The sequence below is a fragment of the Cyprinus carpio genome, chromosome A5 (genome assembly GCF_018340385.1).
Source record: "Cyprinus carpio isolate SPL01 chromosome A5, ASM1834038v1, whole genome shotgun sequence".
NCBI lineage: Eukaryota > Metazoa > Chordata > Actinopteri > Cypriniformes > Cyprinidae > Cyprinus > Cyprinus carpio.
In genome coordinates, this window is record NC_056576.1 from 5,564,018 (window position 1) to 5,590,667 (window position 26,650).

Genomic DNA, 26,650 nt, shown 5'->3' on the forward strand with positions numbered 1-26,650 from the left:
TTAGAGCTTTTTTTATTATTTTTTATTTATTTTTTTAAAGCTTTTATTTTTTATATTTTCTGTGTATATATATATATATATATATATATATATATATATATATATATATATATAGCTACAAATGATTTTGCCACAAAAAGTAAGAGAATACAAATGTGTCCTCCTACCAATAAAGCTAAATCAAAACTTATCTTAGAGTCTTAGAGCCAGATCTCTTGTTATCCGTCACGCAGTGAGCAGGCTCACATGCCATTAAATGAGTTCAAGATTCTAGATTCAAGATTTTATTTGTCATGTACAAGTTATATGACATACAACAAGCAGTGAAATATAAGTAAAATAATCATCTAATTAGCATATGTAAATAAAAAAATATGATGCATGTTTTATTTCACTGTCTTTGGTTTTAGGAGTTCAATCAGCCATTAATCGCATCCAAAATAAAAGTTTTTGTTTACATAATATATGTGTGTGCTGTGTATATTTATTATGTATATATAAATACAGACAATCAGTGCAAGTTTTGGGTTGGATTTAACATCTGGACTATACTGAGAAAAAAATATTTATTGCTGGTTTCCTGTAGATGTATCCCTTCTTGCTTCAACCGCGAATATAAACACATAATTTCTGTATTTGCATTACTGTAAAGGGTAGGTTGTATAGGTTATGGTATGTGTAGATGTTAATGAACCCATAATTTTATTAGGCAGCATTTTTTCGTTGTCGAATTGTACTACCTACTGTTTTAATGGGAGGTAGGAAAATCTGACAGGGTAGGACAAATCGACAGAACACCGGGCCTGAAAACCACAAACAAACAACAGCTAGTTTAGATGGAACACTTGTACATAACTCTCTAAAAATGCTATTTAAATGGGGCAAACTCCACGTTTACGTCAATAAGGCATGAGCAGAAGTTCCCAGTCCCAATTAGACAACTTTTAAAGAAATGTTAAAAAAACATTCACAACCTTCACATTTCTGCTTTTAAACGCTCTTGAATGTTTAACCCCATAGACTTCTGAAGGAAGATTTCCTGTTTAACAGCAGGCCACAAATGCCATAAAGATTAAGTCAGCGTATATTCCTTAAATAACTGTCGAAGCTTTGGTCACCTGGGGTTTCAGGGTCATAGTGGAGGAAGGCGGGGTTTCTGGGGGCGGCAGACAGGAAGCAGCTCTGTAGCTTGCGTGCTTTCTTGCTCCGCGGCTCGCTGTAGTGATGGAGGCCGTGTATCTTCTCAAACGATTCGCTCATGTTATATGAGCCTGGCAGAGGTGTATCCTGCCAAGAGAAATCTAATATCTAACCACAGCATCATAAACATCATCTGCACAATGGATTTACAGCAGGTATATATGAGCCAGGAGGCTGTGTGTGTGTGTGTGTGTGTGTGTGTGGGTGTGTGTGGTGTGTGTGTGTGTGTGTGTGTGTGTGCGTGCTGTAAATGCATTACTGCAAACAAGATTTTTGCTTGTTTTTACAAAACAAATGAGAGTCAAATTGCTACAGATGCTGTACATAGAAAATTAAACTGTCACTAGAAATATTCTAGTTATTTAGACATATGCAACTATTGCATATTGTAATAATAACTAGCTATTTTTATAAATACATTTATATTGGCACGGTTGTAATCATATCAGAAAACAACAATCAACAAACAAAATAGTTGTGAAACTAATTAAACTAATTAAACTAAATTCCCCTTTGTGTGATGCAAAAAAGATTCTACATTCTAAAAAATGTAAATTCTATGTAAATTCTACAATATTTATATATTAGATATGCATTTAATATACATTTTGATATATATATATATATATATATATATATATATATATATATATATATATATATATATATATATTTCAATTAAACTATTCAAAATAATAGTAATAATAGTTTTTATTTTTTTATTTTGTACATTATTTTATTTGTATTTAGTATTAGTATACCACCTTTATTTTATTTGTATAGCACCTTTCATTCATAAAATGAAGCTCAAAGTTTGTGATGTCAACAAAAAACAAAAACAAAAGTAATCAAATATAGAACAGTAAAACAAAGTAATTATTATTATTATGATTATTATTTTTATTATTGCACCCTTAATACATAAAATGCAGCTCAAAGTGTCAGTACAATAAAAATCAAGAGAGAAAGTAAAAGTGTACAGTTAGGATGTAATAATAATAATAATAGTAATCCATAATCAATAATAATCCATCACCATGTTGCAAATATTTTTAGTCAAAGACAAGAATTACAAAAAATAAAAAATAAAATAAAATAAAATAAAACTTTAAAAGGCTTTATGGGAATTTTGTATTTGTTTTACTGTCATGAAAATAATGTCACACTGCAGAACATCATCATGATGCTAAAATTAAGCTTCATTTTCTTTATGCAGCATAAAATGTCTTATTTTCCTTTCTTTTGATTTTGGGGTGAATGTGATCTGGGTGTGATTTGATGAGACTGCTGTAGACGTCGGTGTGTATGTGGTGTTATTTGTGAGGGAGCAAACATGTGTCTAATAAAAGCGAGGAGCAGACGTGAGGCGAGGCGCTGTGTGTCATAATGAAATATTTGCAGAATCTGCATCAGAGCATCTGAGTCAAACACTCTCTAGGTTACTTTTGCGTTCTCATATCTTATGTTGTATAATTACTGATTTTAGATATAGATGGGATTTAATCTAAATTCTCCATAAAGCCAAACTATCAGGGCTTTCCCATTGAATTTAAACATATGCAAACACATACACAAACACACACAAACACACACAAACACACACACACACAAATCTGAACTTTTTGTTCAGTTTGACTTTTTACTGAGAAAATTTGTATTGCTGAGATTTTGTTAATTTATAGCTCAGATTCTCAGTTAGGCCTATGTTTTATTTAAAATACCAACTTTTTCCTCAGATATTTCTGCTAAAAACAGACATAAATTGAGTCAACAGTTGACATACAGTTAGTACAGAGCTAAAAATGAATGTAAAGCAAAATTATGTTCTGTGAAGAATTTTATGAGAAACCTCAGCTCTTTTGGTTTTGATCACATATTTTAGTATTTTGGCAAATCTGAGTACATTGTGAGACACTGTTGAGATCTTCTGACATGTTGGAGGAGACACATGTGAAATTACTAGGGTTTTATTCCCAGAAGAAACATCTGAGAAACAGGAGACTTAGTAAAATATCAATTTGCTCTCCATTTCATGTCTAGGAGAAACAACTGAGGTATTAATGAAATCTCATATGTGATTTTTCTTCCCTATGAGAGTCTAAAGATGAATTCAGTGTGTTTGTGTGTCTTACTTTGGCGAACAGTGAACCCACAAGTCTGTCAGTGGCAGATTTAAAAGCAGCTGTACCCTGTTTCTTATATAACGCTTCAGTTGTTTTCTCCACCTGCAGCAAACACAAAAGACAGAAAATATTCAAGATTACTACAAGCCATTACTACAAACTTCTTTAGAATACTTGGTTCTGACAAAACACATATCGTTGGAATGGTCTGGCACTCAAAAGTTCCATGTTTGGTAACTATTTTGTAATAGAAGTGATAGTGTTTGGGTGTCACCCAGTGGTTATTTTTTGTATAGTGCCCAAACAAACTTACAGGAACCACAATTTTTGTGATATCAACTTCAAATTTGGAACATAACTTGGTTAGACATATAGCCTTGATTTTATAGCAATTTTAGATTGCAACATATTTTATAAAATATAAAAATTAGAATACTACTTTATCGTTACTGTAAACATAAACTTTTATATACTTTCTTTTTTTTAAATGCTTTCACTTCAGCAATAATCTGCTATGTGCTTTCTTTAAAAAAAAAAGACCAACCTTAGTTCTGTATTCCAAAGCATTCAGGAATTACACCCATGTTATAACAAGCATTGATAAACAGGTGTTCTGTCTTCAGGGAATTTCAGTGAAAAATCAAAAATAAGATTATAGATTTTGAAAAAAAAAAAAAAAATTATATATATGAAATTGTATTATTTGAGTCCCAATAAGCAAATAGCATTTAATTAATTTTCTGATGCCTCTTTATGGTTTTGCCATTTTTAGGGTTAAGATTTCACTCGGCGGCATGAATGGGAAAACATAAAATTCTCCAAAACTGTTCACCAAGCTTACAAAAAAAAATTTCAAATTTGAAATCACCAATGAAACTTGACAACAACTGGCCCATAAACGTTGATTCTTATGCTTAAATAGCGTTTTAATAGGCTTATTTTTCAGGCTAGAGCAGCCAATGCGCATCTCAGAATGCTGAGTGTTGCTATAGTAACCGGAGCTTCAAACGGCAGCTGCAGTGACGAGATGACTTTTTTATTGAGAAGGCAGGACTATTCTGTTATATTGCGTGTTACACTTTCTCCCATTCTTAAATAATAGGAGTGCAACATCTTTGTATATCTTAAGTCTTTGACGGAAAGCACGTACTCTCTTTCTCCTGCTCTCTCTCCCATACAAACATGAACACAGATCAAGTACGGACACACACTCACAAACACGGAAACATACTTGCACACAGAAACGTGTTTAGTTTTACTCTGATTGATTTTATCAGTAAAACAGTTTAGCAACTACACCGCCTCGGGTGTCAATTAACAGCCAGTCATCGATTATTCCTTACATAATGACTGATTCATATTAATGAGATTTAATGAGATACAAATAACACTTAAATTTGGGCCTGTTCTTATAATTAGAATATGTATGTTTTCATACTTTTATAATACTTACATGACAGCTGCTGGTCTCTGTCTACTTTCACTGTATGAAAAAAGCATGCTTGAAATTCTCCAAAACATCCCTTTTTTTTTGTTCCACAGAAGAAAATGAATTAAATCCATTCGAAACAACACAGAGTTGAATAAATTATGATCCTTTTCACTTCTGGGGCCAAATATTTCTTGTTACTATGGACTGGTGCAGCTCTGAGGTGTCTGTGTGGTCTCTGTTGACAGAATAAACTCATCTCTGGTTCAGCTTATAATGGAAAACCATAATCTCCACTATCGTGATGATAGAGATAGAATGCAGCAGGTCCTCATCTCAGACTCAGAAATACTAGCTTTCTGTAAAATATATATATATACTACTTTTAAGAAACTTCACTAAATTGCAATGAAACTGAAGTGGTTATATTGCCTGTGTAGTCCTATGTTCAAACTTTTTACAGCCTCATCTTATACAGTGTTGGGTAGGCTACTCTAAAATTGTAATTAATTACTAGTTACTAATTAATCTTCAACAGTGTAATTAGATTACTGTACTAATAACTCACTCTAAATGTATTGCATTACTTAATAATTACTTTCTAAATCCCATATTAACCTTGACGAGTTGATCAATACAAGGATAGACCTGAGACTGCTCTTTTAATTCATTCAAATATATAATATAAAATTGCATAAATTATTCTTGAACTGACCAAGGTATTTTAAGGGAGAAGTTAATATTAAAAACATACATTTTTAAACATTAGACACTAAATTTTGATGATAAATCCACTATTGTTTCATATTAAATTGTTCTATAGTCATGGATATAGTATTAAATGCAATTACATCAGCGGTAACTGTAATTAAATTACAGAAAAATTAAGAGTAATATTTTACTTTGTCAAGGGAAAATTCATTATATATATTGCAGTAATTAATTACTTAGTAATGCATTACACTCAACTCAGTTGCATTTGTCACACTTGCAATGGAAGATCTAATCAAGTGCATTGCATTGTGGGATATAGCATCCCCCACAGTGTGCTCTGCATGCATAATGGACATTTTGCCAAATGCAGTAGGTCATCTTCATGTGCACTTCTGTTCAAAAGTTTGGGGTCAGCAAGAGATTTGTTTGAAAGAAATTACTTTTATTCAAGGATTCATTAAATTGATCAAAAGTGTGAGTAAAAAAGTCTCTACAGAGCCAGTAGGACACATTCATTGTTCTTATCTATGCAGGCAGAGACCATAAACGGGGAACAAAAGCAGAGGAGAGTCCATAAAAGACATCCACTGGGGTTGGTTTTGGTTCAGGAATCAGGCCAGCTGGACACTTACACTGAAAATGATGGACATTTCCAAGCAAAACAGCCCATAAAGCCCATAAAGTCCCAATGTCCCGAGTTTACTGTGAAATACTTCAAAGGTAGCGAGGGATTCACCAGCCACAACACAAACTCTTATCATTCTGAATCTGCTATTCTTTCAAAAATCTACCATGGTAACCACGGTGTTTGCCAAAAGACCACAGTTACTATAGTTACAGTTACTACAGTGGAACCATTACTAGATCTGAAGAAAAAGTGGAGCTTACGCTTGTGGTTGCTATGCAGTTGTTGTTAAGGAGTTTTAGGGTTTATGTTCTGGGTGGTTGTTGACTGGTTCTTAGGGTGTTTTACGTGGTTGCTATAGCATTGGTAGGTGGTTGCTATGCAGTTGTTAGGGTCATTTGGGTGTTTTTTCTAGGTGTGTTCTGGGTGGATGCTATGCTGTTGTTAAGGAGTTTTAGGTAGTTGCTATGTCGTTGTTAAGATGTTGTGGGTGGCTGCTATATGTGGTTTTTAGGGTGTTTTGGGTGGTTGCTATAGCATTGCAAGGGTGTTCTGTGTAGTTTCAAGGTTTTTATGTGATTGCTAGAGTGATTTAGGTGTTTGTTATGGCATTGTTAAGGTGTCCTAATCAGTTACTATGCAGTTGTTAGTAAGTCTTGGTTGGTTGCTATGGCATTACTAAGATTTTCTAAGTGGTTGCTCTGTAGTTGTTATTATGTCTTAGACAGTTGCTATAGCATTGCTAAGCTGTGATCACTCTTGCAAAGCTTGTTTTGTCCATACGTTGTAAACAATGATGCGGTTGCTAGGGCGTTCTAAGCAATTACTAGTCAAGGCAAGGCAAGTTTATTTATATAGCACATTTCATACACAATGGTAATTCAAAGTGCTTTACATAAAAGGAAGTTTAATAATCAAAAAAAAATCACAACAATAAAACAGGCAACTTAAAATCTTTTAAAATGATTTAGAAACTTGAGGAAGTCGTGGCTAATGGTTAGAGAGTTAAACTCGTAATCCAAAGGTTGCGAGTTCGAGTCTCGGGCCGGCAGGAATTGTAGATGGGGGGAGTGAATGTACAGCGCTCTCTCCACTCTCAATACCACGACTGAGGGGCCATTGAGCAAGGCACCGAACCCTCAACTGCTCCCCGGGTGCCACAGCATAAATGGCTGCCCACTGCTCCAGGTGTGTGTTCACTGCTGTCTGTGTGCACTTTGGATGGAGATACAGAGCACAAATTCCGAGTATGGGTCACCATACCATGTATGTTACCTCACAAATTAATTTAAAACAGTTAAAAATAAAAAAATGATTATACATAAAATATAGTGCAATCAGTTTGGATGTAGCACTCATTCAATAAATGCACAGCTAAACAGATGAGTTTTGAGTCTGCATTTAAATGTGGCTAATGTTTTAGCTCATCTGATCTCTTCTGGAAGATGATTCCACATGCAGGCAGCATAATAGCTAAAAAGTGGACTCCCCTTGTTTTGTGTGAACCCTTGGTATTTCTAACTGACTCGATCCTATTGATCTGAGTGGTCTGTTTGTTTTATATTGAGTGAGCATATCTGCAATGTATTTAGGTCCTATGCCATTGAGTGACTTCGATCCTAAATATAAATCAATCCTAAATATAACCGGAGGCCAGTGTAAAGTCCTGAGGACTGGTGTGATATGTTCAGATTTTCTGGTTCTTGTCAGAATTCTGGCAGCAGCGTTCTGGATGAGCTTCAGCTGTCTAATGGTCTTCTTGGGAAGGCCAGTGAGGAGACCATTACAATAGTCCACCCTGATGATAAAGGCTTGTGATAAAGGCATGAACAAGTTTCTCCAATCTTGACTGGAAACAAAACCATTTGACTACCATCCCAGAAAGGCCAACCCAGTTTTTCTAGTCTCTCTAGAAGTATGTTATGATCTACAGTGTCAAACGCAGCACTATGATCTAGTAGTACTAGCACTGATATTTTTGCCAGAATCAGAATTTAAGCAAATATCATTTATTATCTTAATGAGCGCTGTATCTGTGCTGTGATGCAGTCGGAAACCAGATTGAAAGATGTCCAGGTATCCATTTGAGCTTAAGTAGTTGTTCAGCTGAAAAAAAAAACTACCTTTTCAATAATCTTGCCTATAAAAGGAAGATTTTATATTGGTCTATAGTTGCTCAGTATTGTGCTATCAAGATTGCTCTTTTTCAGAAGGGGCTTAACAACTGCAGTTTTCAGGGATTTTGAAAACATCCCAGAAAGAAGTGAGGCGTTCACCACTTCTATGAGATCTGCTTCTAAACAGTTAAACACAATTTGGAAAAAAAAAGATGTGGGAAGTGTGTCAAGATAGCAGGTTGACGATTTAAGGTGCTGCACTATTTCTTCCTAAATGTTGCTATCAATTGCTACAAAAACAGACATGGTAACTTCTTTTTGAAATTGTTGAATCTGTCTGACCTCTGCATAATTTGAGGATGTGCTAATCGTCTTCCTCATATTATTGATCTTCTCAGAAAAGAAGGAAGCAAACTCATTGCATTTGCTGTCAGAGAGCATTTCACTGGGAATCTGACTTGGGGGGGGTTTTAGTCTCTCAACAGTAGCAAAAAGTGTGTGAGTGTTGTTTAAGTTACTGTCACGCCCCTGGAATCATTATCTGGTGCTTTCCCTCCACATGTGTTCCATGTTCCTGTTAATTACTTATTCCATGCACCTGTGTTTCCCCAATTATCCTGTGTTTATAAGCCCTTGTCCTTTCAGTTTGTTTGGCGGTTCTTGAACGTCTTCCATGTGCTCTATGGTCCCCATTTGGATTATTAAAGACTCTTGTTTCATTAATTCCTCATCTCCTCATTCCTGGCTTCCTTGACTCCTTGCGCAGTGTGACAGAAGAACTGACCAAAACAATTTATTGTGTGTTTCCCCTACGTTTTTTTTTTTTTTTTTTTCTAGTGTTTTTTTTTTTTTTGTTGTGCTTTTGTGTATTTTTTGCCGAGTTTTTATTATAATTTGGTTGGATTAACTCTTCCCATGCAATGAAGCCAGCCTCAACACCACGTGCAGAGCGCCGTTGTCCGAGGATTGCTCTTGAGCGGAATTCACCGCCTTTGTGGAGTGGACACTGGTGAGAAATGGGTCTCCATTCCCCGCCAGTTCCCAGAAGGTAATCGCCAGTGCCACTGCCGACCCAGAGCCCAGCCCACCATCTCCCCGCTGTGCAGAGCTTAAGCCCGAGCGCATCGATGACAGAGAGCCAATTCCCACCGCGATCTGCGAGCCAGTGCAATACCGAGCGACTGAGTGGAGGATTGCCTGGATGGAGTGCCCAAGCCATTAGACCAGGTGCGAGAGCCGGCTACAGAGCCCACCACGAGGAAGAAAGTCACCGGTGTGAGAGCGGAGAGGAGCTCTGCCCCCTGCATCGCGGCTGAGCTGGTATGGAGCGGTGTTGGTACCAAAACCAGGAGGGGGATCTAATAGACTGGGAGATCTGAACTGGAGATCGAACTGCCCCCTCTCCTCTCTCCATTGTCTCTGCTGGTCCCGTCCAGCCCTCCTTCATCCTTGTTCCCTCGTCCAACCCTAAGGGGGATTCCGGTCCTCCAGTGCCTGCTCCTCGAAAGTGCCCTCCAGTGCCTGCTCCTAGAAAGTGCCCTCCAGTGCATGCTCCTCGAAAATGCCCGGCGTCCCACCCGCTCCAGCCTCCTCCACCACTGTCGTCTGACATACCCTATGCTCGCCCTCAGCCCACCATCATTGCGGTGCGAGCCCCATGGGACTGCCATCCTCCAGCGTCGCTAGGGTTGGAGTATCCCTCACCTCCACCTCCAGCCTCCAAGGACCGTCTCCGCCTCAGCCTGTAGACCCAGCGGCTCCACCTCAGCTCCTCCCTCGCCTCCACCGTTATCCATTGATCCATCAGCGTCGCTAGAGGGCTCCCTCATCATCCCTCTGGTTCCGCCTTGGTCGGTCGTCGACCCGCCATCGCCTGTGGACTCCTCTCATGGCTCGTTTGCTCTCCGTCTGCGTCTGTGTCTTCTTCTACATGCTCCAACACCGTTGGTCGGCCCCCTAGAGTTGGTGGCCATTCCTCCTCCATGGCTCCACCCTCCATCGGCTCCACCATGGGTCGACATCATGGCTGTGGCCTGGGTCCAGCTGGACTCCTCCTTCTCCATGCTCCTCCAGTCTCCTCCCTGGCTCCTACCTCCGTCATCTCCTCCCTGGACTTTTCCATCAACTGGCAACCCAGGGTGTTGAAATCCTATTGGTTAAATTGGCAGTGGGCGGAATCACACGGACCAAAATAAAAACAGACATTCCAACACGGAACACACATTTCAAAGTAGAACACTGTAGCAGTGTTCACACGCATATTATGGTTTTTTCTTTAATAGTCCAAAAAAATTCTAAATATCCTGCTTAGAAAAGTACAAGCACACCTCTCCTCAACAAGCCAACAAGTAATTCAAGGCTGCATTCACATCTGTAGCATGAATGATTGATACTTTATTTAAAAACCTCACAAGCATGAGCAACAGTAATTAATAGTGGCGTTTGCCATTAAGTGCAGCAACTGTGGTACTTTGGCTAAACATATGGTAAATTCTGAAAGGACATGCTCTAGATTGTAGCCTGACATTTAGTGAATGCTGAGAAATATTCAGTTCAACGGGATTTATGGAAGATTTCTTCATTTCATTGGATGAAACTCTCTGAAAAGTCTGAATAAGCTCCCAAGGGTGCTGGCAGATTAGCGCACAAATAGACAATAGACAATGAGTGCACACTTTCTGGGTTGAAGAACTGCTCACCTTGTACTGAGTCGGCCCCGGGCGGCTGATTTCCTTTTTGCTGGGGAGGAAAAGCCGGCATGGTGCAATAGAGCCGAAGGCGCCCTTCCTTGTCCTCTCCAGACAGGCGTTCTTCAAACTCTCATAAGCCAGGCCATACTCAAACACATTGTAGGCACCGGGCAAAAGACATGCATGAGTAAGGCGATTAGTTATTACTGGAGTTCTACTAACTAGTGCTGTTTGATATTGATAGTTGTTCAAAGGTTATGTTTTTTAAGGAAGTCTCTATTGCTCACCAAGGCTGCATTTATCTGATAAAAAAAAAATACAGTAAAAACTGTAATATTGTGAAATAATTTTACTATTTAAAACAGTCAATGTTGAAAACAGATGTGCTGCTTAATATATTTTTGGAAACTTCGGAAAATGTATTTTTTAGGATTCTTTGACTATAATTTCAAAAGAACAGGATTTATTTTGTTACATTATAAATGTCTTTACTGTCCCTTTTGATCAATTTAATGTGCCTTTGCTGAACATAAAACACTTTTATGAGTTAAATCAGGTAAAAATCGATTTTTAAAGTAAAACAATTGCAGGTTACTTTTTACAGTGTAGTAGTTCATTGCCCTTTGACCACTTTGAATGTAATGAAATTATCAGATTAAGAAGAAAGCAGTTCAATGGAAGGGAACAAAAAATGTTTTCATAAAATAACATCTTGAGACCACCTTGTACACTAGTACACCAAGCACTTTTGGCATACTATTTTCAATGTACTATGATTTGTGATGCACTAATTGTAATTTTGCATACTAGACAGAATGCAATTTATAATCCATCTTGAGTGTCTTGATTGGTTGTTTTGAAAATGGCTTGAAATCTGATTGGCTGCTGTTGCAAAGCATTTGTGTAGTATGAAATCTAGTGCCAACTTTGCTAACCTCATGTTTGTCCTTCTGGCAAGCACAGTCCAAATCTGACCTCTGACTGCATTTCACAGATAAAAGACATTTTGCATTCAGAAAGCAGAACAAATTCACAAACACAGGTACAAACCTGGCGTAGCTTTCGGCCTGTTTTCTGGCAAGAAGCATACAGCTGTCAAGCTGAAAGGGTTCTTCTTCACCCCTCTGCCTTTCTTCAGGATCTCTATGGAGCACAGCGAGGGTCATCATACGCACCTACAGGGGGCGTCTCATCCTTGACTGGACTGAACCGCTATGAAAAACACAGTACTGAGATCAGATAAAAGTGACATGAAGAGGCATTCACAACACATTTTACTTCTGTCATTATATTTTCCTAAAAGATTATGAAGTACAGTTGTGATGTACTGATGAGTTGTGTACAATAAGATCAGAAACGTGTATTAAACAAGTAAATAAGGTCTAATTTGATTTCATGTGACTTCAGGAGAGTTTTTTTCCAGGGCAGTTGTTATTAGCAGGTATGAATGTCCAGAAATAAATGAGTGTATTGCCTGAGTTTGAGACAGGAAGGGTGGACTCAACCCAGGAGCATGTGGGTTACTGGGCATCTCAAACTGACTCTTTATGTAGTATTGCCCTGGTCCTAGAACACCATAAAAAATACACATACACACATACATATGAAAAAATGCACACATGATGAAAACACAAGTTATTTGTACCCATACATGAAAGCATCCATGCAGAAATGCATGTTTTGTCTTGTTGCAATAGTGCCCTCTACAGACAAGACAGAACGTCTACATGCAAGCTTGCAAAATATAATACTCCGAAAAATCAATTCTTTGAAATGGAACAGTTTATTGAACCTTTGAAAAGTTTGCATATGTGTTTTTTTGAGTATCATATTTTATACATCAGGCTTTTATGGCTCATATAGAATATAGTAATTATTATATGGCCAAATGGTAAAATTAAATTTGATAATAAGTTTGTATGTAAATCAAGGATCTTTATAACAGTATAGTATGGACTACTTACATAAAAGTATCACACTCTATATCTCCCAAAATATGCCTTAATAAGATGTTATATCAATGCTTAGTTTTATGATCAAAGCTCTGTAATTTCAAGACTATGCAATCCAATAAATGAAGATGCATAATACAATTCCTCAAAAGCCCTAAGATTTAACTATGAAAAAAAAGCATGCATAATCAAATAAAGTTTCTTCATTAAGTTATTCATCATGAAATATTATTAACAATATAAAGGTCTTTGTGAACAGAAAAACACCAAATGTCCAAAACTATATCCTCTGAAAGCTACACATATGTAACAGAGACCAAATACAAATGATATGAGGTTCAAACCTTCTTCTCCTCCTGTAGAGCCACCAGCTCATGGTATTGAGGGATGTCCAGCTCTGAACGCCCTTTCTTGCCCTCGCCTGTGATTCACATTCTCATAGAGGACACACACACAACAACACACAGGGATACACAAAATCAGCCATTTAATCAAACACACCATACAGTGCTGCAGGGATGACTTGGGCTTCAAAATTCATAGACGTTGTGTTCATTTGGGAAGATTATCACAATGAACAAAACATGTACTGTACAACACATGTAAGAATCATTGACTTTTGTTTTTTTTTGTGCTTTTTTTCTGAAGTAATTAGAAAGATAATACTGGGTTTTGTCGAGGGAACCAGGGTGATGGTAATTTCCGGGTTGGCCTACAAAAACACACTGCAGTGCTCTATTGCCTCAAACAAATTATCTATTTTTCAATAATTCTATGTAATTAAAATGGCAAATCCCATGACTAGGTCTTCCTCAAACACTTATCATATCAACCCAGTAGCTTGTAAGTGTGACTTACTTGCATAATTTGAGGAAAAGTTAGTCAATCAGATTAGATTTTAATAGATAAAGAAGTGCTTTTGAGTGCAGTGTTCATCAGATGGTCAGTGAACAGACTGCGGTTGGTCTGTGGGTGTGCCGTCTGTAAAATTTATTCTGAAGCATCTGCACATGGCAAACCAAGTCCAGATGCTTCAGAATAAATTTTGCAAGACAATGCAAATGCTGTTGTGTTGCAGCTGAGAACATATGAATCAATCAAACTCACTCTTGTAGATCATACTGTCCTGGTCCAGGTCCATCTCCACCCTTTACCTGCTCTCTCCGTCCTGACATCTTCCCGAAACGCACACCTTGATACTTCTGAGAGGACAACAGCTCCTGCAAAATGGCAAAAACAAAATTTTTTTTTCAATGTATATTTGTGTAATTTCAGTCCTTTCACCTTGAATGTTTGTTCCTCAGCTCAATACTCACTTATCAACACTTTCATCAGACATAATAATACAGACTTATGTTTTTAAAGGGAAACGCATACTTTTAACATTCAAAGTCAACTAAATCCATTTGCTGTATTGAAACAAAACTGCAAAACTGCAAAAAAAAAAAAAATAAATGATTAAAAAAAAATGATTAGATGATCAACTCTCAGTACATTAAAAGGAAAACTTCAGCATGTCTGCTATCTGAAACTATATAATATTTGAAAAAAAATGTATCAGAAAAAATAATAAATCTTGTCAATATTTTTAATGAAGTTTACCAACTTAACACCTCAAACAATACTTTTATATATAACTAAAAAATAAATTATATATATATATATATATATAATATATATATTATATCATATATTTTTTTTACCATTTCATAACCTAATTCACACACTATGTTAAGTTTTAATTAATTTTGAAAATACATTTTTTTTTTTGGGGGCTTTTATATTTTGCCAGATTTCATAACTAAAAAATAATTTTTTATAGTATATTTCATAACCTGATGTTTATGTAACATTTTAGAAATTAGATATGAATTATACATTATTTTAAAAAGACAAAATATATATAGATAGATAGATATAGATATACATGTTTCTTTATATTATACAATATTGAGTATAAGCCATAATAGATGGTTAATCATTATGATAAATTGTGAACTGTACAGGCTAAATTTTTCAATGGCATAGACACTGACACAACTTTTAGTGTGCAATCAAAATGAAACCTTGATGAAAATGGTTAATTAACCTTGAAGAAGCTCGCTGAGCTGCATGTTTCATGTACACTGTGGCTCAGCAGGTTTTGGAGCAGAGCTAAGTGGTCCAGTGAAACAAAAAATAAAGTGCTACAAAAGGGTAAAAAAAATATGACCATTTTAATTTACCAAAAGGTCTTTAAAATGGGTGGAATATGTGTAATCAACAAGCAAAACCTGAGATGGGAGAGAGAGAAACAGAGATGCACCATGATGGATGGCATTGCACTTTGATAAAGAGTTCTTCCCCCTCTAGAGGAAGTTGGCAGCTCAATGGCAAATGAAAGATGATTTGATTAAAAAGCTGAGTCCAGCATCTGCTGCATTATTGTAAGTGAATATTAAATATAACGTAAAGAATAATTACCTAGGGTTTTCGGTCCTGACAGTAAAATGGATGAGTGCTGTGCTTTGTGACTTTTTAAAACAATGCAGCGATCATTAGTAATGGAAATAGGCCCAGCACTAATGATGCAGAGCAGAGGGGCATTAGACGCCCTTCTGTTAATGGATACATCTGACCTCACACACACTCAAAGAACTCCATTAGACGTGTATCTTTTTCACTGAGTGCCACATCCATTTACACACTCTGCTCGTAATCTGTCTGACCGGTAAGGGACTGTAAGGCCGGGCCGAGTGTCTGGTCTCTGGTTGGGGTTTGTGTCGGTGCAGGACACCTTGAGCATCCTCTTCATATCCGAATGCCTGTCCAGGAGACGGGATGGCCGGAGCATCAGGATTTAGCAGTAACTCCGCCGCTTTAGAGACAGCCTGAAGACATTGTAAATGACAGATAATCAAAAATTCATATATGAGACCATTAACAGAGAGAGAGATTCATCAAGAGCTGCAGGAAAAATGTATGTTGTTAATCCTTTGGGTTTACCTGGATATCTGCATTAATTGTGAATAAAATCTGTAACTGAATTGTGTTTTTTTTTATTGTATTTACTGTTTTAAATATTTTGGGGGAAAATGTGATTAATTGTTGTGAAAATAATGTCAAAAAGGTTATAGAATTTTTATGTAATTTATACAGAACATATTGCATATGACATTTTGTTGCTTTGCAGCTTGAAATGAAGACGGACCATTTTTGTTTTATCCAGGTGTATTTGCAAGTGAAAGATATAAACACCAACATTAAAACAATCACAGAGTTGGAAAAAGGATCACCCCTTTGTGTTAGTATTTTGTCGAACCACCTTTTAGTTTAATTGCAGCCTTTAGTCTGTAGGTATTTGTCTCGGTCTCTACTAACTTTGCACATCTAGACTTTGCAATATTCGCCCACTCTTCTTTGCAGAACAAGTTCAGTTCAATTTGATAAGGACCATTTGTGGACTGCAGTCTTCATGTCATTCCACAGATTTTCAGTGGGGCTTACGTCTGGACTCTGACGAGGCCATGCAAGAACATTCACCTTTTTCTCTCCTTCAGGTGTGGTCAGTTTTGCTGTGTGCTTTGGGTCATGTTGGAAGGTAACCCTTCTTTCCATTGACAACTTTCTGGCAGAGAGCAGCAGATTTTTCTCAAGAAATTGACTGTATTTTGCCCCATCCATATTTCCTTCTATCCTGACAAGTGCTCCAGTCCCTGCTGCAGAGAAACACCTCAAAACAGGATATCACCACTTCCATGCTTTACTGCAGGAATGCTGTTATTTGGATTGTGATCTGTACTGAATTTCCACACATATCACTTGGTGATAAGGCCAGATAATTCAATTTCAATCTTCAAGGTGTGTTTTGGCAAAGCTCAGTCGTGACTGCATGAGGCCTTTCTTGAGGAGTGGCTTTTTTCCATACAAGCCACATTTGTGGAGAATTTATGATAATTTTGTCACATGCATACAATGATCAATCTTTGTCATAAATTCCTGCAGCTGCTTCAGACCTCTTGGACTAGATTCCTCCTGGCTCTTTCATCCAGTTTGGAGTGACATCCTGATCCAGGGAGGGTCTGTGTTGTACCAAATACCTTCCATTTCTTAATAATAGACTTCACTGTGCTTCAGGGCAATGATAAAGCCTTTGAAGGTTTTTTTTAATTTTTTTATTTTTATCCATCTTCTGCTTGTGCCTGTCCACAATTTTATGCCAGAGATCTTTTGACAGCACCTTGCCACCCTGTAGTTGATTGTTTGCTTCAGTTGCACTACCAAGGACTGAAATGCTCGAGGAAAGCTCTTTTCATGCTGAGCTGATCAAAATGAGCACAGCTGAAAATCAAATGGCTTTGTGTGCATTGAGAAGGTGATGAGCTACACCTGATTGAGTTTTCAAGTCATTTGTGTTTTTTTTATTTTTCTTTTCACTTGGATGTTATAAGTTGCACTGAGCTAGATAAAACAAAAACTGTGTCCATCTTCATTTCAGGCTGCAAAGCAACAAAATTTGATTATTTTAAAGGAGGTTGATTCTTTTATACACCCACTGTTTGTGTGTATATAATGTAATATAATGTTATAAAAATATAATTTAATATCATTTGCTGCAAAATGTTTGTTATATTGTTTTTTTAAAAACACTTGATATGGTAGATGCAATGATCCTATAAACAAGGTTTTTTATGTTTATGCAAATTATAATTTGTTAAATATTTACATATACATATATATTTTTTTCTAGTATTTTGTTATGTATTATAATTAGTTCTATTTTTATAACATTCTAATATTATAAAATACAATATTATTAAAAATAATAATGTTGTAATTTGTTAAAAAATTAAAGTTTACATATAAAAAAACATACTTGTTTTATTTTCATATTTACTTTTTGTTGTATTTTTTGTTACATATTATAATCTGTTTTTTTTTATAACAAACATAATTTGTAACAAAATATAATTTGTTTATACTGTTATATAATTTTAACAACAGTTAGAGAAATGGTTATATGTATCTTTATAACTCATTATAGTTTTAAAATAAATGATAGTCCAGATAGATAACTCAAACTGATGTCTCACCTCTGGGCTCTTCTCTGGATTGGTTGTTTTTTCCTTGCAGGTGAAACATAATTCGTAACATTGTACGCTCCCGGTCCCCGGCACATGACCACAGCCTGACTCCAGGAACCCAGACTCTCTACTGGATGGCGAGAGGAAGGAAACATACGAATCTGGAGAAACAGATTGAAAATTATTCTTACAAATAATAATAATAATTGAATATTAATATAATAATACTGTGATAATAATTATAATAGCCTTATATGAATATAATAATGGTAAACATATATTATTCTTAGAAATAATAATAATAATAGATTAATTATAATAATAAAAATATATATTATCCTTAGTATTAATATGCAATAGCCATGTAGATGATCAACAGGTGCCTAAACCCTTAAAACAGAGGTTTAAATAATAACCAAAAGGGTTGCACAATCTAATGCCATATTGACAAAATGCTTTATTCTCTACTTTTTAGACAAAATGAGTCTAATATCCTAGTCCTATATAATAAAACACTATATGATCTAAGAACCTATAATGAGGAAGTATAGTCTTCATATGGATCTTGGGAAGAAGAGGGTTCTGCAAAGAACCATTGAGGAACCTCTTAACACGTCTTAAGAGTGATATCTGGTCTTCTCGGCAGGTTTAGGTTTTAAAAATGCCTGGACGCCAGTTACCAAAACGTCTGTGTTCATGAATATTAATTAGGTAATAGAGACAGGCTGGATTCGTAAACTTCCTGAAGCAGCCGGTCACTGAACCTACCTAATATTCATTAATATTCATTAATATTCATGAGTTAATTGGTTGCCTGGACACTGAAACGCGGTCATGGGTGGAGAAACACTAAACTATGTAGAAAAGTGTTTATTCTCTGTGTCTAATTTCATTCAGACCTCAATAAATAAATAAATGAATAAACAAACGGACATTTATTCATTTTTAAACAAGGCAATAAAATAATCATAATGATTAAATAACCATAAAACGATAAAATTACGAGTGGTAATAAAACTAACATCACCACAACATGAAGTACATACAATGACTGGAAAAAAACAAACAAACAAAAAAAAAAAATCATAAACACTTAAATATAACTTATACTAGTGTTAGATTGCATACAAACAAATGAGGAAAAACACAAGCTATACATTTGTATAGCCCAAATAAAGAAGAAATAACAAAACATAGGCTATCAATTAAGTATGGTGGGAAAATTATAGATAATAAATTTAATAATTTTTATAGGCCTGTTAAAAAAATGATGTAGAACTACATTATTGCCTAAATGCAAACCTTTTTGGAATTTGTTATATGATCAGATTGAATGGAAAGAGGTCTGGAGTTTACCTATAAATACTGTCTCACCAATAAAGTTAAAGAAGGTATATATTAAGTTATTCATTTGATTTGATTTGATTTGATTTGAAATTTTGGAGACTACATGCATATTTTGTAAGTGTGTTTACCCAAATATTTTGGATTGCTATTGAATATTTAATATTTAAATGTATAAAATTAAACACTCGATAAAGATAGATTTTTGTTGTAGCCTATAAAAATACATTTAATTTAATTTAATTTAATTTTTCTGTATGTGCAATAATTCTAGGCCTATGTGAAATATCATATACACAAAGAAAAATGGACTAATAATAAAATAACATTACATTATTTAAAACGCAACTTAAGCATTACATTGAAGCCTTAAAAGATCTAAGAAACAAAAAAGCAAAAAGGATGTATAGAATTTTTTAATCATTGTCTTATGGAAATGTCTTGTAAGATATCCTCTGTAGACAGTGTTCCCCCCTTTTTTCTGTTTGTTCCTTTGATGCTATAAATGTAATTGATAATAGCTGAAAACACTGTGATCCTCTATATATGTATATGTCATGTTACTGTTCATTTTATTGCAATAAAAAATTTCAAAACAATGAGAAAACTTGGGGAAATTTATATTATTTTTCTAATTTAAAAAGTGCCATTCATTAACAGTTCTTCCTCTAAAGTGTCTTTTTTTACGGCCAAAAATAAATTTAAATGTAAAGTTTTGGTTGCTAATTTATAAATAAAAGAAACCAATATTATCAGCAGCCACGATATTGAATTTCAATAGAAATTTCCTAACAGAAGAAACCTAAAGCAGAAGTGAAAGTTCAAAAACGAGAAACTGGAGTAAATTATATTCATTCATATTTTTATTATATTATTATTTTAATTTGTATTATTTTATCTTTTTTTTTTAAGTGTCATTAATTTATGATTATAGTTCCTCAAAAGTGCTTTATGGCACAATTATAATTTTTTTTTTTTTAATGCAATGAATGTTTTGGCCGCTAAACCGAAAACTACACTGTTCCTCCGCGCCGGTGTGTGGCGCTGCGCGCACAGATCGGCTGTTCACGAACCTGCCCGAAGATCCCCGAAGAACCATAAACAAAGAGATCCAGTAGAACAGGGTCACGGAACCGCAGCTGCCGCTGTTAAAAACATCAGCTGTAAGTTGAAATACACTGAACACACTTTTATGAATCGCTTACTGTGTTTCTCTACACTTTAATATAGTAACAGGAGAGCGGAGAACTCACTGTAGTGCCACTTTTGTCTGTTTTTGTGTGTCCCGCAGTGAAAGCAGGACACGTTGTTGGTCGAGCATGCCCAGTAACACAGTTCAACTCCCGGAGGCGGACGATACTGAACCGGACCTCCCGGTACCGCTACAGAACCTGAGCGGGATGAGCCTCCGGGATGATGAGAGTCCATCAGAACTACACGATACTTCTCATCTGGGTGTCCTGGGTGCGGTATTGGACCTCCAGCCCTTATCCCAAACTGGATCAGAGGAGGAAAACACCACCACTAGCAATAACAACATCATCAGACATGATACTGATCTGGATCAGCTGGGGGCCCCGGGGACCGGTGGGTTCTTCCTGGACGGGCCGGGCGAGTCCCAGGGTTACCAGGTTCAGGAGAACATGATGATAGCGATGATGATGATGCAGGAGGGTGAGAGGTGTGCGCTCAATACCAGGAGGAAGAGTGTGAACACAACAGAGTGTGTGATGGTGCCCACATCTGAGCATGTGGCGGAAATAGTTGGCCGACAGGGTGGGTTTGTTTGATCATTAACGTTTCATGTTTGATATTCTAATATTTTGACTCATCTTGTTTCACTTTTCAGCAGTGTTCAACAGTAAGGAGGCCAGCTGGATTAGTGATTCATATTTGTACTCGCCCTTCTGATTTTCACACCTCACCTCGTGAAAAAAACAAACAAAAAAAACAATAATAATTATATATATATATATATATAAATATATATATATATATATATATTATATATATATATATATATATATAGAAACAAAATAATTTAGTCATATATAATTAATAAAATCATTAATACAATATTATTAATTATATTTGTTATTAGTAATACATATATAAGCATATAATGCCGTGTTTTTAATAAATATTTAGTTTAAAAAATATATATTTTTGTATATATATTTGTAAGTTTAGTTACCAAAAAGTTTTAAGTTCACCAGATTTCAGACGGTAGAAAAAGTTTCCGTCTTATGTAGAATTTTTTGATACCTCGATTAACTTTGAACCAGGGTTATTATAGTTAACTCAAACTCAAACTGAAACCATTAAAAAACCCATTTCATTACTTTAACTAAAATAAAATAAAAACTTTTTTTATTATTTCAGTTAGTTGGCATCATTTCTCATTTTAATTTAGTTGAACTAAAATAACTAGATATACTAAAGTAAATTAAAACTGAAAAAAAAAAAAATCATAAAAAGACTAGATGTGTATATAAACTAGATAATAATAGACATATAAATAAAACAAAAACTACTAAAAAAATTACTAAAACTAACTAAAATAAAAATAAAAATGCTAAATATAAATAAAAACTGATTCAAAATATTTGCAAACTTTTTTTAAGTTTAAAAAAGACAAAACTTTATTTATAATATTAGTAATAAGCCTGATCATTAGTCATAATTATTTGTAAATTGTGTGGGCCAATTTCTCAATATCAGTGCATTCATAATAAAACCATTATGAATTTGTTTTAATATTATATGCTTGCATTGACCTCATTGAACTGCATGTGTCATGTTCACTAAAGATTTCAGCCGCCGCACTTATCTGTAATGTTGTAATGTTTCTTCACTGAACTGCATGAAAACAAGTTGTGTAATACTAACAAGTGAGCTAACACACTGACAAGCCCTGTTACTATATCAAGTATGTTAGTATTGACCAATCAGCATCCAGGACTGCTCTAAATACTCCTGCGAAGAGATCACTTATCTATCACTGGGATTGTTAGTGACTTGAAGATGTCTTCTTACAAGCTAGGAATGTGTTGACTTGGCTTTGTATTTCTGCTCCTCCTCAGGTTTTGCAAGATCAAAGCTCTGAGCACAGCAAAGACCACTTACCACTTACATAACGTAACAAACCCCCGTGAGAGGAGAGGAGCCAGTGTTTGTAGTGACCGGCCGGAAGGAGGATGTCATTATGGCGAAGCGAGAGATCCTGTCCCGCAAGCACCGGCATTATTTGCCCTCAATCTCCGGGGAGCCGTCCCGGAACCAAAGTGTGCCAGCCGAACTCAGGCGCGATGTCGGTCACAGCAGCCACTTCTCCCTCTGCCATCCCGGACAGACGCACCATCCAGGTTTCGGTAAGTGCCGTATCCGAATGGTAAGGGCTCGTGGTGGGAGCCGCAATGAAAGGGATCGACTATCAAGATGGTCCAGCAGCAAAACCCACACTTACATCATCGTCACCGCCAATGCCGCGACAAAGAACCGGTGGTTTTGAAGGTGACCGGGACACTTGCCGTGAGACATGGAGAACCGGCTCGTGCAGGAATCCTGAAGAGGCCCATATCGTGATAGCGAACACCTTGCAGTGAAGCGTGGACACCAGCGTGGATGAAGCGACGCTATCCACTTACAAAACGGCACCGACCGACTTGGTTTCCGAGTCGGGCGGTCAACGTAGAGCCTGTCTCCTTCTCCGGCGGCATTTCAAACTAAAACTAACCTGTCCACAGGCAATGCCCCGTCAGGGAATCGTAACGACAGCTCCAGCTCGCTCCGGACCGAAAGTAAACTCTAGCGAGTCCCACTACCTGCGTGAAAGGCAGTTGCAGTGGCTGATCTCCATCCCCACCCGGCAGGCATTTGGAGGCAACATTTCCTGGTTTGGACGATTCCCCAGATGCCCTTGGGATCCGAAGATGCCTGCGGGATACGAACGGGCGTTAATGTAACCCTATGACGGCGCCCATCCACGCAATCCGCAGAGGCAGCGCCAACCTGTTGGGGCGCGGTTTGCCCGTACTACGACCGAGGGCCTCCTCCATCTCCTTTTGCCCTTCGGGCCCGTCTACCTCCGTCTAAAATTCCGAAGGATCATCCGCTGGTTTCGGATTGTGTGCGGAAATTCCCAGAGCCCTTCCCGGCCTTTGGTTTCCCCGCGATTTTCTCTCTCTCTGCAACAGCTCCGTCGTCGTCGCAGACTCTGGCCCATCTCTACAGCCCCGGACGTGCTCACGCACCCTCACTCCAGCAAACACAAAGCCAAGTTTCCATCGTGCGTACGTTGTGGAGACAACCTGGCGGCGCTTGTCCTGGTCGGAACTAAAACCTTGTTTGTTTGGTAGTGTCTCCAACTCCATCCTTGCAAAATCCGCGCCTAGAGAGGAGAGGAAAAAAAATGAGATCGCAAGAAATTTTACATTGAAATACTTCTTCCTTCGTTTTTTACGTTTAAAAACTGACTGTCCGATGCAGGTTTCTGATTAATAACCACGGTTGAGTTCATCTCAGAGATTTTGCGTTTAGCTGCTACGTCGTTCTCTTACGCCGAGCGGCGCTGGGGTTTAGCAGTGCTAAATTGCTATCTTCCTGTGTTTTTTGTTGTTTTTGTTTTCAAGGTTTTGACTCTGTTTACATTTTTCATGTGCCTGATTCCATGACGGCTGGTGGGTGGGTGGATTGGGGATGTTGCTGCAAAAGTGATCTGTGGCCTTTAGTTTCTGTTTCACAACACTAGAGCCGAGCAGCAAGTGATCATAAAGAGCCGTCCTGAATTTTTTGAACATCTCCGTAAACATTGCGAAATTTAAGGGCATTGCATGTCATCAATAAAGGAATTGTTCACCCAAAAAATGAAAATTTGCCTTTAAATCTACTCACCCTCCAGCCCATTCCAAGATGCAGATGAGTTTGGTTCTTCATCAGAACAGATTTGACGAAATTTAACATTAGATCAGTTGCTCACCAATGGGAAAGCACTCCTGTTTTTAGCCCACAGCAATGGTTTGAAGTTAAAAAAACGCATTAATGTTTGGATTTGTTTCTTACAAAACACACATCTTTTGGCTTCACAAGATGTTAACGATGGACATGGAGTGGGTGTGGATTATTGTGATGTTTTTATCAGCTGTTTGGACTCTCATTCTGACGGCACCCATTCACTGCAGAGGAGCCATTGCTGAGCAAGTGATAGAATGCGTGTACATGTATCTGTTCCCATGAAGAAACAAACTCATCTACATCTTGGATGGCCTGACAATTTTAGGCAAATTTTCAATTTTGAGTGAACTATTCCTTTAAACGTGAGCAAAATTAATTGCCGTCTAAAATTGCCGAGTTAAAACTAACTGAACACATAAACTGATAGTAATTTTTAGATAAATATAGAACAATGGTTATGCTTGACTTCAAGAAGAGGGAATTTTGCATTAATTTTTCCATCCACATATTCGTTTACCAATTTTGGGATATCGTATATAAAAGCTGGATGGGAATGCCAAGATGCGTAAATTTGAAAATGCAAACGTTCACGCTCAGTTGAGATTCCTAGTTTTTTTGGTCGGGAATAGAATGTGCACAAATTATGATGGAAAAACATTGCTGTATGCGCAATAAAAAAAAAAAGTCGGCAACACACTTGCTTTCCAAAAACATCAGGCTTCCCCAGTTGCAACCAATTTTTTTATTTTATAACCTCAATACTTCGCCATGTTCCCAGGAAGTTAAGATTTATTTCTCGTGAACACAAATGGGATGGAACACTTCTTTTATTCCTCATATGTTTTAGGCAATATTCCAGTTTTTCGGAACAGTTTACTTTGCAACTTTTGATGGAAAACATTAACTAGAGTGATGATGCATGTAAAATACGAACAGTTGCAACTTTTTCGTTAAGTTGTTGCATTATAGGCCTAGTCTAGTATTTGTTGGAACACGACTCTGGCTCAGGTGCCTTAAATGACATGGGTCTGCCGGGCCATCACGGGGTTGTAGAAACGAGAGGACGAGAGGAGCCTTTTGTTAACGATAATGTGGTATAAACTCAGAGTGTAGGTGAACATGGCTACAAACACCACCTGAAGGGCTCTATGAGAATCCAGAACCCTCAGAATTCACCTTGACAGGTTTTTTGTTTTTTTTTTTTTTTTTTTTTTTTTTCAATTTTAGTATTCTGTAGTGTAAGTTCATATTCAAATTATATATATATATTAAGATTAGAGATATATATTAAGACTATCTGGCGAGCAGTCAGCTGCCGTAAGTATTAGATTGCTGTAGAGTTTTAATGTTAGGTTACTATAGAGCAGGGAAGAGCGCACACCTTGATGATTTATTATCTATTACGAAAACCACAAAAAAAAAAAAAGCACAAGGATTAAATATAGATACATATATATATATACACTGCATTAGGTCTGAATACTACCACATTAATGAACAAAATTAAAGTCCTATGTTAAACATGACTAGGAATTTTATGTTTAATCAGAGGGATTTATTCTTTACCCATCAAACACTGCCAACTAGTGTTTTGTAATTTGATAATTTTTACATGTCTTTTATTATGTATACTCACATTTATGCAGGGACATGACGGCATATAAGATTGTATTCTTAAAGTTTAAAATATATTTTATGATAAATGGCCTTGCTGCCCTGTGGCCAGAGAAGCCTGATATGAATATATTGGCTGTAAAAAAAGAATCAAGATTTTTATTTTTCGGATATTAAAAGTTTCCTTAATAAATGGTTTGCCATTTAAAACCTGGGACGTTTAGTGTTTGTGTGATTTGGGTTTTACCTTCAACTAGCTTCATCCATACTTTTGCGTTGCAAGATGCAGTAGAAACGTTGCAAGAATGAATCTATGAATAAAATATTCTTTGATGAAATTTGTGAAAAAAGCAAAATTGCCATGGTAACCCCAGTTTCAGCTAAAATACAAGTTACCGCAGTCATAACTGAATTGATTTCAGTGCAGTGGAAGCCGTTGCATTTTGATGGTCAACTCTTCAACCGTGGTAAATTTTCAGCCTCTGATTTTAGACAAAAAACACTGATGCAATTTTATATAATAACCAAACATCAAAAAAACAGATTGACACATTTAATAGTTCCAGAGAGAATATTTGCATTGTTAAATGAAAATGGAAAGACTGAGAGTAATGAAATATAACATTACTGTATTGCTCAGATCTACTGGTTTCTGTCATGTCGTGCATCTAAGTCTGCTGTCGATCAGATAAAGTCATTTATGTTGATGAACATTAACAAGAAAAGCACTAATACGTGAAGAAACACAGACAGAGCCTCTGAACAACCTGCTCAAAACACTAGTCACTCATTCAGCCGTGTCTCTCTCTCTCGCTCTCTGGTTGAC

General features: G+C 36.6%; 1 protein-coding gene and 1 long non-coding RNA gene across 2 annotated transcripts; both read right to left on the reverse strand.

Moving 5' to 3' along the window:
* Window positions 1–1,004: 1,004 nt before the first annotated feature.
* Window positions 1,005–11,515, reverse strand: LOC122145131 (sperm-tail PG-rich repeat-containing protein 2-like). The gene is made up of 4 exons (XM_042757248.1): window positions 11,494–11,515; window positions 10,908–11,125; window positions 3,333–3,425; window positions 1,005–1,287 (listed from the first exon to the last, which is right to left on the reverse strand). The coding sequence occupies exons 1-4, from the start codon at window positions 11,513–11,515 to the stop codon at window positions 1,078–1,080; spliced, it is 543 nt and encodes a 180-aa protein (XP_042613182.1). The 3' UTR covers window positions 1,005–1,077.
* A 3,804-nt stretch (window positions 11,516–15,319) lies between these two features.
* On the reverse strand, window positions 15,320–20,402 carry LOC122142208. Its single transcript, XR_006158435.1, has 3 exons — window positions 20,331–20,402; window positions 17,923–18,074; window positions 15,320–15,720 (listed from the first exon to the last, which is right to left on the reverse strand). It is a non-coding gene; the product is annotated as an uncharacterized LOC122142208 (long non-coding RNA).
* Between the last annotated feature and the right edge of the window lie 6,248 nt (window positions 20,403–26,650).

What these genes read in the sequence shown, in the direction of transcription:
- LOC122145131 (XM_042757248.1), bottom strand. Translation starts at nt 11,515, where the DNA reads ATGAACTACTACACTGTAAAAA. An exon ending in GAACTACTACACTGTAAAAA is followed by an intron (nt 11,126 to 11,493) that starts GTAACCTGCAAT and finishes AATATCAAACAG; the next exon opens with CACTAGTTAGTAGAACTCCA. An exon ending in CGGGGCCGACTCAGTACAAG is followed by an intron (nt 3,426 to 10,907) that starts GTGAGCAGTTCT and finishes TGTTTGCTGCAG; the next exon opens with GTGGAGAAAACAACTGAAGC.